Below are 15,049 nucleotides of genomic sequence, written 5' to 3'. Positions count from 1 at the left end.
GAGCGTCGAGACAGTATGTTGGAGACAGCCAAATTGTGTTTTACGTCAGCATCTCGCTGTGAGGGAGATGGCGATGAAGAGGAGTGGCTTATTCACTACATGCTGGGAAAGATTGCAGAGAAGCAGAAACAGCCTCCCGTTGTCTATCTGCTTCATTACAAACAGGCAGGTCATTACTTGCATGAGGAGGCTGCCCGATATCCAAAGAAGATTCACTACCATAATCCACCAGAACTTGCTATGGAAGCACTGGAGGTAAAAGAAACTTAAATACGTAGGCTTGAAAACCTTGTTCTCTCCAGGTAACGGAATACCAATTATTATTAGTTTGTATTATTAGGCATATGTACATGGTGCTCTGCATCTGGGAACATTTACAAGGCTAACTTGGAGAACAAAACAGAGCCTGTTATTCAGGCTGGTTTTGTTTTAAAGACAGTTTATGTCTACAGTCTCAGTATTGGACAGACAGGCAGCGATTCCACTTCTGGATTTTGCTGCACACTGCTCATTAGTCAGTTTTTATCAAAGTCAAACGTGGATAGATTTCACAAGCATCTCATACCTGTGAAAGCATAAGTTCATGCATGAGTTGGAATAGTAGTCATAACACCTTTGAATTCTCTACTGACCAAATGGACTTTGGTGTTTTCTAGGTATACTTTCGACTTCATGCTTCTATTTTGAAACTTGTGGGGAAACCAGACTCTGGAGTAGATGCAGAGATGCTAGTTAGTTTCATGAAAGAAGCTTCTGAGGGACCATTTGCCAGGGGTGAGGAGAAGAACACCCCAAAAGTTGCAGAAAAGTGAGTGCTAATTTTCAGGAGTATCCTCTGAAAGCATACTTATAAACTACTGTATAATAAACTATTAAAAAGAAGCTTAATGAAATATAAACAAAACAGTGATTAGAATTAATTCTGATGTTTGCAGTTTTCAGGTATCATGAGCAGTAAGATTATATGCTGCTCTGAGATCTTCTCAATAATTGGCACAGTGTAGATGGGAAGGGAAGGAAATAGAATAATTTTGATCTTGTGGTCCATTTTGAAGCCACTGTTTCCATTTATTAATAAAATTAATTTTTTTATCCACTATTAACAAATGGAAAAGCAAATGGCCTTTAAAGGGTAAGATACTTTAGTTCTTATGATTTATCTCATTAACAGCTACAAAGTAAATAATGTTTTACTATTGACCAGTGACAAGGGAGGAGTATAACCTGTACTAAAAATACATCATTTAGAATTTGTTACTAAGATTTGATTACTGTATTGGAAATGTTGTAAGAACATGTATTCTCCTTTTGTTCTTTGTACATCTCCCTAGTATGATTTATTTTTTTTCTTTCCCTTCCCAGGGAAAAAGCTTGCATGATTGATGAAGACTCTCACTCTTCAGCTGGAACAGTGCCGGGCCCTGGGACTTCCCTCCCCTCATCCTCCGGTCCAGGTCTGACATCCCCACCTTACACAGCCACTCCAGTTGACCACGATTACGTCAAATGTAAAAAACCCCGTCAGCAGGCAACGCCGGACGGTACAGTCCCTGTTCTCAATACTGGCAGCACAGGGAGGTGCTCTAATCATGGGGGGTTTGACCAGGAATGATCAAACTGCTCATTTCAAGGAGGGTGATGGGTCTGTGGTAACACGGGCAATATTGAAGCTCATTACCTTTATAAATTCAGTGCTTTAAAAAGAATCAATGTATAGTCAGGGCTTTAAATACAAAATTCAAAGTTGTCACCTGCCACCACTGGCACCTGTCATTTAGTCAACCTGGGAATGTCAATAGGAGGAGTATGTAGCTGACTGAATTTTCAGTGATTTTTTTTTTTTTATTTTTTTATTTTTTTTCCCCTCCTCCAAGCTAAAGACAAGTCTGTCTGAGCTTATTAGGAAAGATGTGGGTTCAGTCTTTAGAAGACTGCACACTGTTTCAGTGCCCATGTGAAATGACCAGGTGAAAATCTGAACTGTGGCTGAAACAAGACAAATTATTAAAAAGGCAAAACAAAGGTATTACCCTTTTTTGAAGGAGGCAGGTGACAACTATTTTTGAATATATTGTGTATCAGCACGAAGTGATTTGCATGACAGTCCAGTAGACTTCATCTTTTAATTTTTCTTTATCATTTACAATGACTGGTTAGCAGCTCATCTCTATAAAGTGATACAATAAATAATTGGCTTATAAATGCACAAGGTAGGGTGGTATCACAGTGTTACTGAAGATTTTGCAATATACATATGTAGTAGAACTTAAGTTACTATTTAGGTAACCTGACATTATTATGTGGCTAGGAATTTTATTATGATTCTACTCTTCTGGCCATTTGTTTCTCCACCTGGATCTATGAGTATCAGCAGTGAAGAAGTAAAATACCTGCACTGTATACTTAGTGTTCATAGAACGTGGCAGGCCCCACAGAAATGCTCTGCTTGATAAGAATTTATTTCTGGAGGTTGGGCTGCTTCCTATTGTCATTTTGTGAAGTATGGTAATTTGTAAATAACTTTGTTGACATAGTTTTGAAACAAATGTACATATGCCTGGAAACTGCAAGGTGAATTTATTCATTTTCCCCAACAAATAATTCTTAGTGAAACTGACAGAAGATCCTTCATCTCTTTCACTGAATTGAATAGAGAAATGTTCCTTTTATTCATGCTTACATTTCAGTCAGGAGTGGTTGATTGGACTGGTTTGATATCATATGTAGTGTGTTAGTGTGAATGGGTTATGTAGTGATCAGGCTCTTTTTTTTTTTTTTTTTTTTTTTTAACATATTTTGATGTCTTTTGACACAGCAAACAGAAGGGAGCAAACATGGAAGTATTTCCTAAACAATATTCCCTGTGAGAAGCAGTTCTGCCTAAGACTACATCTGCTTAAGTCCTGTTGAAATGTTCCCAGGAGATATGCAAGTTAGATAAATATTCCATGTGTCATTAGTACATTCGCTCAAAGTAAGATATTATGGCCTGTGGCATGCTAATTGCCTGATCGGAGCATAGTTGGCTGCTTAGCAAAGCCTGAAGGTGCAAGCTAAGGAACGTCTACCTCTGCCAGGGCTGAAGTAGCAGTTTTTGGGTCTGCTAGCTTAGTCTAGCTAGGACTAAGTTTTACTGCTGTCAAAGCAATTCAAAATGCCAGCTGCTGAAAGAAGCAGAGTTAAGGTGATCTCTAGGAAGGCTGTGTGTAACCATGACAAGTAGAATTGCAAAGTACTACATCATTCATAGGGTTTTGTAAGTTGCTGGCACAACTAAACTCTGGATAAAGCATATTGAAGAGCCCCAGGAAACTGAAATATGTGCCTTGGGGCTGTTACAGATGAAAGGAGAGCTAACAGGCTGAGCAATGCTCAGAAGTCTTTTATATTGTGTTATTACATATAGTGTGCTCCTCTACACGCATTTACATTTTACTTGTATTAAAATATATACTTTTGAAGTGAAATGCTCTTGACATTCTACGCATAATCACATCACGGAAGAAAACTGGTGCCAGCATTGCCATTGTACCATTCCTAAAAATAGCAAGAAAATATCCATAATTTGACTACTCTTCAGATTGTTACCATTCTGACAGCAAATGAAACTGTCTATATTGTTGGTCATAGAATGAATAGTTTGGCCTAGATTCAGCCTAGATACTTATTCTTTCTGAGGCCTGACAATACTCTTATTTACTCTCACTTTTGTATCGATACTGTTGATTGTACATGACAAAAAGAGCGATATACAGTCTTACCTACAAAGTTGTCTTCATATGTTGCCACAAGTAAACATGCTAGTTGGGATCCCTGTCACTGCTGACCTGTGAGACCTCTTTTGACCATTTTTGTGTGCTATGCTTCAAGAAAACATGACCTGTGAGGAAAGAGAGAAGGAATTGGAATGGTTTGTCTAAGGAGGAGAAGACTAAAGGGAAACATGACAGCAGTGTAACCTAAATAGTGTCAAAGGCCGTACAAAAAGTTAGAGGCAAAAACCCCAAGATCTCCATGTCCATGGGAGACAGAACGGACAATATTAGATTTAAATTGCATTTTCAATCTGGACATTAGAAAATAGTGTTAGAGTACTATTAGGAAATACTATTTACCTAAAAAAACCAGTTGAAACGCTATAATGTGTTTCTGGGAATAGCATCACACTGCAACACTTCAACACTGGAAGTCTTTAAAAAGTGGCAATACAGCCATCTGCCAGGAATGGTGGAGATGTAATTTATCCTGATGGAAAAAGGAATAGACTAGATGAACTCTTACGGTTCCTTCTGAGCCCTATTTTTTCTGTTACTTTTATGTCATTTGTGGGGTTTTTGGTGTGAGGTTTTGGGGTTTTTTGTTGGGTTTTTTTTGTTTGTTTTTGTTTTTTCCCCAGAAGATAGCCAACAATGTGCCTTCTGGTGCAGCAAATTATTTCATTACAAGCAGGAGAGAATTACTGCACAGCCAGACATCTTTTCTTGAAAATATTGGGACTCTGATCTCCAAGCATGCATCTGTAGATAGGTAAAGTTGTGAGGGCAAACTTATTTCAGACACATTACGTTTAAATGTGTCACTATAGTTCTGTAGCTCTCCAGCACATTTTGCTGGTGGAAAAAGAAGACCAGGATATGCAGAAATCCCTGTTGAAGTTGACAGCATTCAAAAGCTTTGTATCTGGTGAATGCTGGTGATACTAGTTTTAAGTCATATATTTAATGGAAATGGGAGAAAGGAACCAGTAAATACAGCTTGTAAAGTAACTGATCTTCCTTTTCCTCATGGCAGCTGCTAGCATATATATCCTTCAAGGAGACAGAATTATTGCTGAGTGGCAGCTGTTATTTGCTGGCTGACTAGCTGCTGTCATGTATGTAAAATAAGCAACTTCCTTTTTCTTTTCTTGTCCTTCCATTCAGCAGCATCTTTTCCTTCCTTCTGTTAATCCTATCTTTCCTATCATCACCCCTGCCTGTTGCTGTTTTGTAACCTTCCTAAGTGAAAACTTGAGGTTTAGACTCTTTATTTTCCAAGAGCAAAGTAGGAAACAAGAAAAAACAGGAACTCAGCAGGGACCAAGACTGTTACTACCTGGGATGTCAGGTAAATGGCCAATGTTATATACCAAAACAGAGATGCTCATTGTCCTCCTTCGTACAGGCTGGATGCGTGTAGTCAATAAAGACCAATCGCAGTACAGACTTCAAGCAGTTTAAATTTGCCTAAATTTTGTGCTAAGCATTAAAGTTAGTTCAGAAAGCAGTAAAAGTATTAAAATAAAAAAAATCAAAAATCTGAGTGAGAAATCTTACTTCCCAAAAAGCAGAGTGAGAGATTGTTGTGAGGTCTTTTTTACTGTAATATGCCTTTGTTGTGTTGATATTCAAATCCATATTATTGTGGTGGTATGCAGGTGTGTATTCAGTATCCATTGCTATTGCAGTGTTAGTGTCATATGGTTTAAGTCTTCATCCACGTCATGTAGTATGTTGTGTGTAGTTAGACGTAATTGTCCTTTTTTGTGTTTGTCTTTGCCTGATTGCTTTTGCAACCAATATTGCCCGTGCTGCCTCTAACCTTTATACAAATCTCTGTTCCCCAGGCATTCTCTTCCTGCTTTTACCTGTCACGGCTTGCTTTTAATAATTGGCAAAACCTGCATGATAAACTCACTGGGAAAAGCTACTTGCTTCATGCTGTGGGAGAAGTCTCACTTCATAGTTTGTTGGTCTGTAATTCTGCAAATGTTATGAAGATGCACAGTTTTTTGTAAACGGGGGTTCTCAACATCCTGATGAGACAAAGGTGATCTCTGAGAAACTTTTTGCACCGGGTTGTCACTTATGCCAAACTAAATAAGCTTCTAAGACGGAGTGGATATTTCTGTGCATAAAAAGAACATCCACATTGCATTTCGGAACATTAAAATCTTACCCTTCAAAATTCTCTCTGTCCAGCAATTTAAAATGAAATCTTTCAGTCTGCAGTACATATCCTTTTCTGGCATATGGTACTGGATGTTCATGGGGACTGCATACTGGACTACATGAATAATGAATCAGATCTAGTTTATTGCAGTATTCTACATTTTTACCTTTGCCCAATTTAATCTCTCTCTGATTAGTAAAAGTATCACGCTGACATTTAATGTGAGAGTATGTGAAAAGGATTTGACTAAATAAATCAAACTCCGATGAGATACTCTTGCTCTGCACTTGAAGACAGAACAGCATCAATATGGGACTGCAAGTTACCGAAACACATTCAGTGTTCAGTGCAGCCAGAGAAAAGATAGACTCTCATCTTTGACTCATGTTATAAGAGAACTCCCTTTAAACATTCAGAGGAATTGCTGTCCTCAAGAAATTAATCTGCTCCCATGCAAATCTCTGCAATTCTTTTGTTTTTAATAATGTGCAAGTGCCTTTTGATACAGAGCTGAATGTTGTCTTCTGTTATGGGTGGAATCTGTTTCAGGAATGAGAATTGTGCGATACATCATGTTTCTGACTACAGACCAATAAGGAAAAATGCTCATACATACAAGTCAAGAAAAGAGGAGATATACAGTGCCAGGCAGGCAGGACAAAGAGAGAGAGTCTGTACATCCACTGCCTGTGAACAACCCACCGTTATTGCATGAGACAAGATTATTTTTTTAATAATAAATAGTTATTCATAAGCTCTAAACTGTGCAGCAGGTTTTTTCTTTACTGTAAATTGAGTTAGCGTAGGTGTATAGCTCTTTAGAAAAGCCTTCTGTGCCACTTGTTTCTGATTTTTGACTTGTAATTGTTTGTTTATCACATTTCAGATACCTTCTTGTAATAACTGGGCATACATTTTTCCTTAAGATATTGAAGATAGAAAAAGATACTATTCAGAAAAAGTGGCTTATAGCCTCTTGGCTTTCTGAGCCTGTTACCTACCGCCACATGCAGATGTTTCAGAGATCATCTCCCTCTTCCTTTTAATTTCCAAAAAGTTTCAAAGGATGGAGGGCAGACAACATGATTACTGAGCTGCATAGTAATTAATTGACAAAGGCGGAATACCTTATTCATATTGGCACCATGAAGCTGTGCTTTAGCTACCCTGAGAATAAATGATGGAAGCTTGTACCATGAGAGATGTTACCTTGTCAGCATGCTTAGCAGTAAGAGCTCTGTCATTAGGACTGTATGTCTGCTAGTTCAAGTCACTTGCGCTTTAACACACTCTTCCCTCCTTCAGCCCTGTGAGTGGACACAGTTTAGGTAACGGGGCTTACGGCATGTGGTCCACCGGGCTTATGGGGCACATGGGAGAATGCTGGCCCAGAGTAATGGATAGTGAAGTATTGAGCCTTTTTTTTTTCCTGTTGCATTTTAAAATCAAATAGTCATTTAGATTCCCCAAAGTTTAACACAACTTTTAACTGTTAATTGGTAGGCATGCAGGTGTTGTGCCTGAATGCTAATGGAGCAGTGGCAATGACATACTAATGGCTTTTTCTGGTATGGAGGAATAGCGTGGAATAGGGATTTTTGAAGTTAACCCACTAAACCTATTTCATTCAGGATAAGATTAATCTTAAAATGCTCTTGTGCATAGAATTAAGTCAAATGGACTACAGATATTTTTTTTTTTTTCTAATATCTAAGACAGATATGTTTCAGTAATGATAGTTACTTAATTATCCAAGTGACTGACAGGATCTGACTGTGATACAACAAAGGTCTTGGCAGTGCAGATGAACATACAAGTTCTTTCTTCCCAATGACATCTTACCAATAATAATTAACATTTTTTTACTAATATCTTGGACAGTTAACAAGATTTTTCCTTTTGACCCTTTTACATCTTCTGTCCAGAGCTGCTCTTTCTCACCTGTTGACAGAGCAGATGATATAGTCTGACACAGAAATCCCTGAAATGCCACAAGTTGAGTACGTTATGAGGAATGAGTTAAAAAAATAATTTCCTCTCAACTGCCATTTCCTTAATCTTTAGCAATAAACGTGAAGCACTTTACATCAAATAGAGATTTCAGCTCATCGGGTTGTTTGAAATTCCTCAAATTTAGGAGTGATGCAACAAAGTAATGAAACAAAGTATAATAATACCAAAGACAGAGTCTGGTATCAGGACATATTTTTAGTAGGAATTTTGTTGCAGTTGCTTATGCACGATTTAGTAGACCTTTTTCCCTATTGTCTTCATTTCCACTACAGATAATAATTTTGGGACATTAATACCCAGTTGTATTTTTATCTTAGCTTTTGAAATAATAGGAAACTTTACAGGAAGGGACCTCAAAAGAATATTTAGTCCTTGATTTGTCATTTGCTTGTAACTGAGGGATCACTTTGGCTTTTTGGAAAAGCTTGCCTTATTGCTATTGCCAGGTGGGGGAACTAAGAAAATACCTTAGGTAAATGAAATATTAAAACCAGTATTTTTTTCATTCTTAAATTACACTGAGTTGATTTAAATTGTCTTTAATTATAGCAGAAATTATTAAAAAGCATTGATGTTCTCCTTGGATTTGTATTTTTCAAAAAGACAGGTATCAATAGCAGTTGAGAATTTGAAATAAATTCTCGTGTCTCACAGATGGCAGTGATCTTTGGTGTGTAGGTTGAGTAACAGTAATGACTGTCTCAACTACAGTCAAGTCTTATCAGATGAAGGAAGAGCTTTATAACACAATGAATGTAAAAATATATGCTGTGTGTCTGTCTAGTATATATATAAGATATATTTGTGAGTTAGGCTAGAAGAGCATAGTATTTTCATGTATGAAAAATATGTAATCTTTTTTTAAAAGCAGAGTTAGGATGTGACTTGGTGCAGTTGCCATGAGTTCTGCATTACATACTGCAGTATTTAGATATTGACCAAGCTTTTTTATGATATTAAAGTACATCTTGGCTGACCTAACAAATGACAGCTATTTGTTGACCTGTCCTTGAAAACCTCCAGTGATTCTATAGGTTCTCTATGCAATTTTTTAATTGTATGTAACAGTGAAGCTAGAGATTAGGGGAGAAAAAAGGCAGGTTTTTTGCTGCAATTAAAACCTATTGCCTCTTGCTCTGTACCCAGTGAATATGAAGAGCAATTATTGTATTTTTATTTTGGTTAATTGTACGTATTTGGAAATTCTCCCTCATCTTTTTGAAGATAAGTAAGTCCAATTTTCCCAATGTTTTTCTTATATGCCATTTCATTAATCGCTCATCATTTTTTCTCCCTCCTCTAAATTCATTCTAGTTATTCAGTGTATTTTTTAAAATGTGGAGCCCAAATACAGACACCATAATTAAGCTTAATTTTCATTAGTGCTCAGTAGAACAGGAAGAGTCTTGCGTATCTTTTCTGTGAAGTTACTGATTACACATTCAAGTGTGGTAGTTTGCTGAATTGCTTTTACAATAGCATGACATTTTGGCCATTTCTGGTTTGAGAATCACTAATTCTTTACAGGCACATGTGAATATGTGTGCTGGGATACACACACACATACTGTCTACTACTGATCTTCCTATCTTTTAAGTGCTTATAGATGGCTTTATTTATCTATGATCAAATAATTCTGTGGAAAATGAGGGCTGACTGGCTAATAGCTGTGACCTTTTATCCTTTGTAAAGATAGGTACTACACTTTGTTTTCCATTCCCTGGAACTTCACCCATCCTCTGTGACTTCTGAGAAATTAGTACTAATAACTGGTGGCTGCTGCTAATTTCTTAAATACTCCAGTGTTCTTCATCAGGCCCACTGAGTTTGAAAGCATCTACTGCATTCAGAAAGTATCTAAAATAATAGGAAGTTGACTCAATAGTAGTCTTCCTCTGTTTTTCAGTGATTAAGGAGCCCAATGTTAATGTCATTAAGATTATTTTTTTATATAGTTATTGAAAGTAAAAGTAAAAGACCATACATACCTAGACCTACACTCATTTAGTAGAAACTTCAAATCAAAATAGCTAATTGTAAAGGAGGTATTTACATTTTGTTCCCCATAGGGAAAAGCTTCCCCGTCACGCATATGTTTCAAATTTAACATGCTACATCACTGTCTGTCTTTACATGCTGACAAGTTAGTATAATTTCCTAGTGATCTGATATCGCTCTCGCATATTGGTCTAGCAGTTCTTGTTTTACAATGTAATGCTTCCTCTGTCATAACCCACACATCAGAACTGACCTTGGCAGTTGGCTTATGGCAACATTTGGAAATTTGCAGTTTTTTTTTTCTTCCCTAGATGAGTAATTCAACCTCTTTGCCTCAGATGCAGAAACTTCCTTTAAAAAAAAATACCAAGGGAGCTACTGTAAATGTTTTTCCTGATGCCAGCTGGGAGTTCAGTAGTATCCATTTGTACCACAGAAGGTTATTAAAGCTTTATAAATGAGTCATTTAAAGGTTGACTGACCTCTCTTCAGAATCCTTCTCTTCCCATTCTTTATATTCTTTCTGTATAAAACTTGTCATCATTAACCAACTATGTAACTTCCAATTAGGAAGCAAATACTGTTCCCCCATTCTTTTTCAAGATACAGTTTTATTAAGATCTGTTCACTGAAAGTGGAGGTTTTCTTTGTGTGGTACTGAAAAGCCTACGGAGTACATCAAATTTGGTTTAAATTTGTTGGAATCCTAATAAGCAGAACCTGATATGCAAGCTTGAAGGTTTGCAGAGGGATTTATCTTGATAAAATGAATTCATAGGAGGCCCTCAGCTCTCTCCTGAACAAGTGCAATTCAGATGGAACAGAAGAAATTTAATTAAATTATCAGCTCATCTCCAAGCAAGGGCTTTTGCTTTTTTAATTTTCTTTCTTGATCTTATCAAGAAAATTAATGAATAAGAATGCAGTGGAACCACCCAGACAATGGATGTAACATGCCTCTTGGTTAAGTTATGCCTGTATCTTAAGCAGAAACTGGAAATTAATCTTTTGGGCGGCAGATTTAGAGAGAATTGCCTGTATTGGAATTTTGTGTTGGACACTGAATTATGTTGGCACAATATTACAGAAAAATGCCAATTTCCCATCTCAATGGGAATATGCATCTTTCTCTTGGAGATACTAAGCTGCGTTTTTTAGTCATGCAGGGTTGCCTCTGATAACCCTTGGTGTAGAACAACTTGGGTTATATCAGGCAGGTTTCAGACATGAGTGGAAGGTTTTCACTTGCCTGTTTGTTCTGAGGTGTGAATTTTATCCCCCATGATAAAGTCACGATCCCATACAACTTTTCCTGTGCTGTAACAGCTATCAGCAGATTAACAACTTAGTTGTGACTGTAATGTAGTCAGCAGCCAACGTACACTACTCCACTCTGTCGAGGCAAAGTCACATCTCTTATTCTTCTGTCTACTGCCTTGAAGCCCAAGAGTTTTCCTGTCCTATCTCAGACCTAGTTCTTTGATGGATTATTTGCCGTATCAAATCACCTTTCAGAACATTTGGTGAACAGCATCTAACACCTGCAGGATAGATGGCATCAGTGATCACTGCTGTAAGTCTTTGCCCTCTAATGGTACTGATTTTTCTGTCCTTCACGACTAATTTTTGCCAGTATTATCGTTTATGGTTTTCTCTTGTCAATTGAGCTTTGCTTATGTAATACTCCAAATTATACTGGGTGCTTTTCAAGGTAAATGGCTCAGTAAACCCAGGAAATTTTCTAGGACCATAGTAGCTGAAATACTGCATCCTCAGCCTAACTGCTTTTGAAAGTTGAGCATCATTGCTTTTGAATCGAATTCCAGGATTATATTCTAGGAAGAAATGTGGTGGGGCAGGGAGATCTCTATTACATTAGTGTTAAATAATACCTAGTGAAAAAAGACTGGGGTTTTAATTTCTTAGCACAAAGAGGCGAGATGAAAATGGTACGTTGAAGTAGACAACTTAGAAGAAAATAAATACCTTTTTAGACAACAGGATTGGTGGTTGTCAAAGATCCTGTATTGCACTTGTAAGAGGTTTGCAGAGTGGCTGCAGTTTTATGTTGCAGTTACCAAGATGCAAGTAACAGCTTGATGAGTATAAAATGGTGCATTCCTTCTTTATCTCTTTTGCAGAGAGGAGTCAGGATAGCACTGCAGCAGTGCTGTCTGACTCCAGTTCCACACAGGATATGTTTAATGAGCCTGCCAGTTCTCAAGACAGCCTGAGGAGGACTTACACAGAGAAGAGGATTTCTGCTACCTGTCCTGATACACTGATGCCCAGCAAAGAGACCCTGGGATCTACAGAGGAAAAGAGTATGCCTGACTTAATAGATCATGTCAGCTGGTATATTCTCATTAAAATGTTTCTTCTGGCATGCAGAAGCACTGAAATATGCTGCACTATGACCGAGAATTTTAACTAGGCGTTATTGCTGCATGTATGTGTGTAGCTTCAAATCAGAACTGTGCTTTGCCTTTGTGGCCATCATCCCAATTTGTACTGCCTGTTAAATCTTACAAAGAAAAGAATAATGATAAAGTGCTGTCTGTGGTGGCCCTTTGACTGGCTTGCCTTCTTTTAGGTTATTATTTATTCTTTTTTCAATGTTTCAAATCTCTAAGTAATTTAAGTAGTAGTTATTTGTAGATAATCTCAACCAAAACATTTTTTCTTTTCCCCAAGTGTAGATGCCCTTTTTGTTCTGGCCCAGTAGCAGCTTGATATTCAGTACATAGAAGAGCACAAGTAGTGGAATTAGATGTTTTATTCCATTGGATACTTTATTTCACTGGAGAAGTGGAATTGCTCTCTGCCAAATTTTTCCATAGTACTATTATCTAAGCGTTCTGTATACCACTGGAAAAATTGTTTCAAAATCCATTAGCTGGAATTTCCCTTTGTCTGATGCTTGTACAGTTGGATGTGGCAGGGGATAGAAAGGTGGAAAGACAAACAAGACCAATGTGTAAATTTTGCCCACCTTTCCGGGTTGTGGCCCTTTGTGGGATGTTAAGTCTTTTTTGCTAGTTCACACTACCTGTTAGTCTTCTCCAGTTTCATAGGTCCAGACATCATGGCATGTGGATAGCCCTGATTCACTTCACTGATCTCACTTGGAACAACTGTTGACTAGTCATCTTCTTGTTAGCAGACTTGGATTAGTTTGGTTTCTTGGTTTTAAGAATATTTTACTTCAGTCTTGCCTAAGCTAGGGAAGACTGTGGTGATGTTTGCATCAATATAGTAAAATAGATGCCAGTTCCTAGTTTTGTGAAATAGTACTTACATAATCACTAAAGCCAATGATCTTTTGAGCACTAGACTAAAAAGACAACTCTTTTCCAGGCTTGCAGTGAGTTGTGTTATTGTCATCAGTTGTCTGTCAGAAAAACTGTGTTGAATGCATTCTTAAATTACTGACATTTATTAGAACAAATGTTGTATTTTTCCATAAAGCTATCTGTAGGGTAAAATAATAATGGATACATAGATTATGCAAGCAAATTTTGAAAAACATATTTGACTCAAAGTTCAGCCTTATTGGAGAAAAAGTTAAGGAGCAGCTTCATACTTGAGGATGAAGTATACTTTAGTATATCTGTAGCCTGCTAGGAGATAAGATCTAGTGTAAGAGGCTCTTTATCCTAGCAAAGGCAAAGACACAGTAAACTTCCATGTCTAAAAATCAAAGTTAAAAAAAAATTAATCTGCATGTAGCGTGCAAGTTTTCAGCAATAATGACTAGCTAACAGGAAACGTGGAAGCTCCCACTGTCACGGATGTTTTCTGAAGTAAAATTTGGTATCCTTCAAGAAAAGATGGGTCAATTGAACTATGAGTTACCAAGTTAATGGCAAAAATATTTGGATGGAACTGTAGGCCCTGCATTATCCAGAAGGCCAGGTTAGCTGCTGCTAATCATTCTGTCCGAGCCTAAATTGTATTCTGGAATTGTGTTGTTCTAGGTAGATTGTTAAGAATAATACATTTCACTTGGCAGGATGGCTTTAATTTTCTGTGCCTTCTTCCTTTCTTTGCAATAGAATTCTACTGAATTTACACTTTTATTTTGTCCCCCCTCCTCCCTCATCTTCCAACAGTATATAAAATCCTGCACTGTGTAAGGTGTGCTGAATTCTTACTATTGCTCAGGGAATAACCCAGATAAAGAAAATGGAGAGATCAGTGTGTGGCTCTGTTAATGAGCTGAAGACTACTTAGTCATTAAACATCAGAGGTAGTCATAATTCTTTCAGGAACCACTCAATAATTCTATCTATGCTTTAATGAAGAAAAGGATTACCATTTGTTGTATTTAATTTTTGTCGTTTTGTATATTTCATTTGCCATTTTGTAATTTTCACTGTCACTTTTGTCTTCTCTTAATGTTCCAGTTACAGGAAAGTCAGAAGAGCTGCTGGAGAGCTCAGAATCTTGCCATCCTGCTGAGCCTACTGGCCAAAAGATGCTGGTGGATCCTCAGTCTGCTTCCGGCAATCCCATCAAAGCTGCGGTGCCCCCAGCCTCACAGTGGGACTGCAAAAAGAAAGCTGAACCTTGTGGAGATGCATCTGAATTTCCTCATGGTCTTCCAGCAGACCTTGAGGAACAGCGGAAGTTCCTGACAGAGCAGTGTATTGCCTCCTTCTGTTTATGTCTCAGCCGCTTTCCCCAGCACTACAAGAGCCTCTATAGATTAGCGTATCTGTACACGTACAGCAGAACACACAAGGTAAGCAGACCACTGACACAATAGCTGACTAGCTGTGTTTATTGCCCAAGTAAACAAACTGTATTGTCATTTGTACTAATTCAGAAGACTGAGTGTTAAAATACAGCAGGTAAGTTTGTTTAATGCAGTCTGGATTGGAACTACGCTTTGGGAAGTCTTGAGTTCCTAGATTGTCCGATTTCTCTGTGTGAGACCAGTTGAGTAGAAAATGTCTTTTTTTTTATTACTGAACTAAGTTATTTTTTGTCATTCAGCAGAGAATTACCTTTTAGATATGTCACATAAATTAAGATGTTCTTGTAAAAATGACATCAATTATTTATTTTACTGAATAAGTGGACTGAAAAGTGACTTGGAAGCAGG

The 15,049-nt window shown here is 37.5% G+C and overlaps 1 protein-coding gene across 1 annotated transcript in view; it reads left to right on the top strand.

The window, feature by feature from the left end:
* CABIN1 (calcineurin binding protein 1) overlaps positions 1-14,686 on the top strand; it is a gene marked incomplete at both ends in the record, with an annotated part of 44,117 nt that extends 29,431 nt beyond the window's left edge. Inside the window, 5 exons of the mRNA XM_009710479.1 lie at positions 4-255; positions 657-808; positions 1,363-1,541; positions 12,084-12,266; positions 14,349-14,686. Of these exons, the coding sequence (XP_009708781.1) occupies positions 4-255; positions 657-808; positions 1,363-1,541; positions 12,084-12,266; positions 14,349-14,686 (1,104 nt within the window). The remainder of the gene's footprint in view (positions 1-3; positions 256-656; positions 809-1,362; positions 1,542-12,083; positions 12,267-14,348) is intronic.
* Between the last annotated feature and the right edge of the window lie 363 nt (positions 14,687-15,049).

Source organism: Cariama cristata, unplaced genomic scaffold (assembly GCF_000690535.1).
Source record: "Cariama cristata isolate BGI_N322 unplaced genomic scaffold, ASM69053v1 scaffold29031, whole genome shotgun sequence".
NCBI classification, from domain to species: Eukaryota; Metazoa; Chordata; class Aves; order Cariamiformes; family Cariamidae; genus Cariama; species Cariama cristata.
The sequence above is the reverse complement of the archived record's forward strand: the minus strand, read 5'-3'. Positions and strand labels throughout refer to the sequence as shown.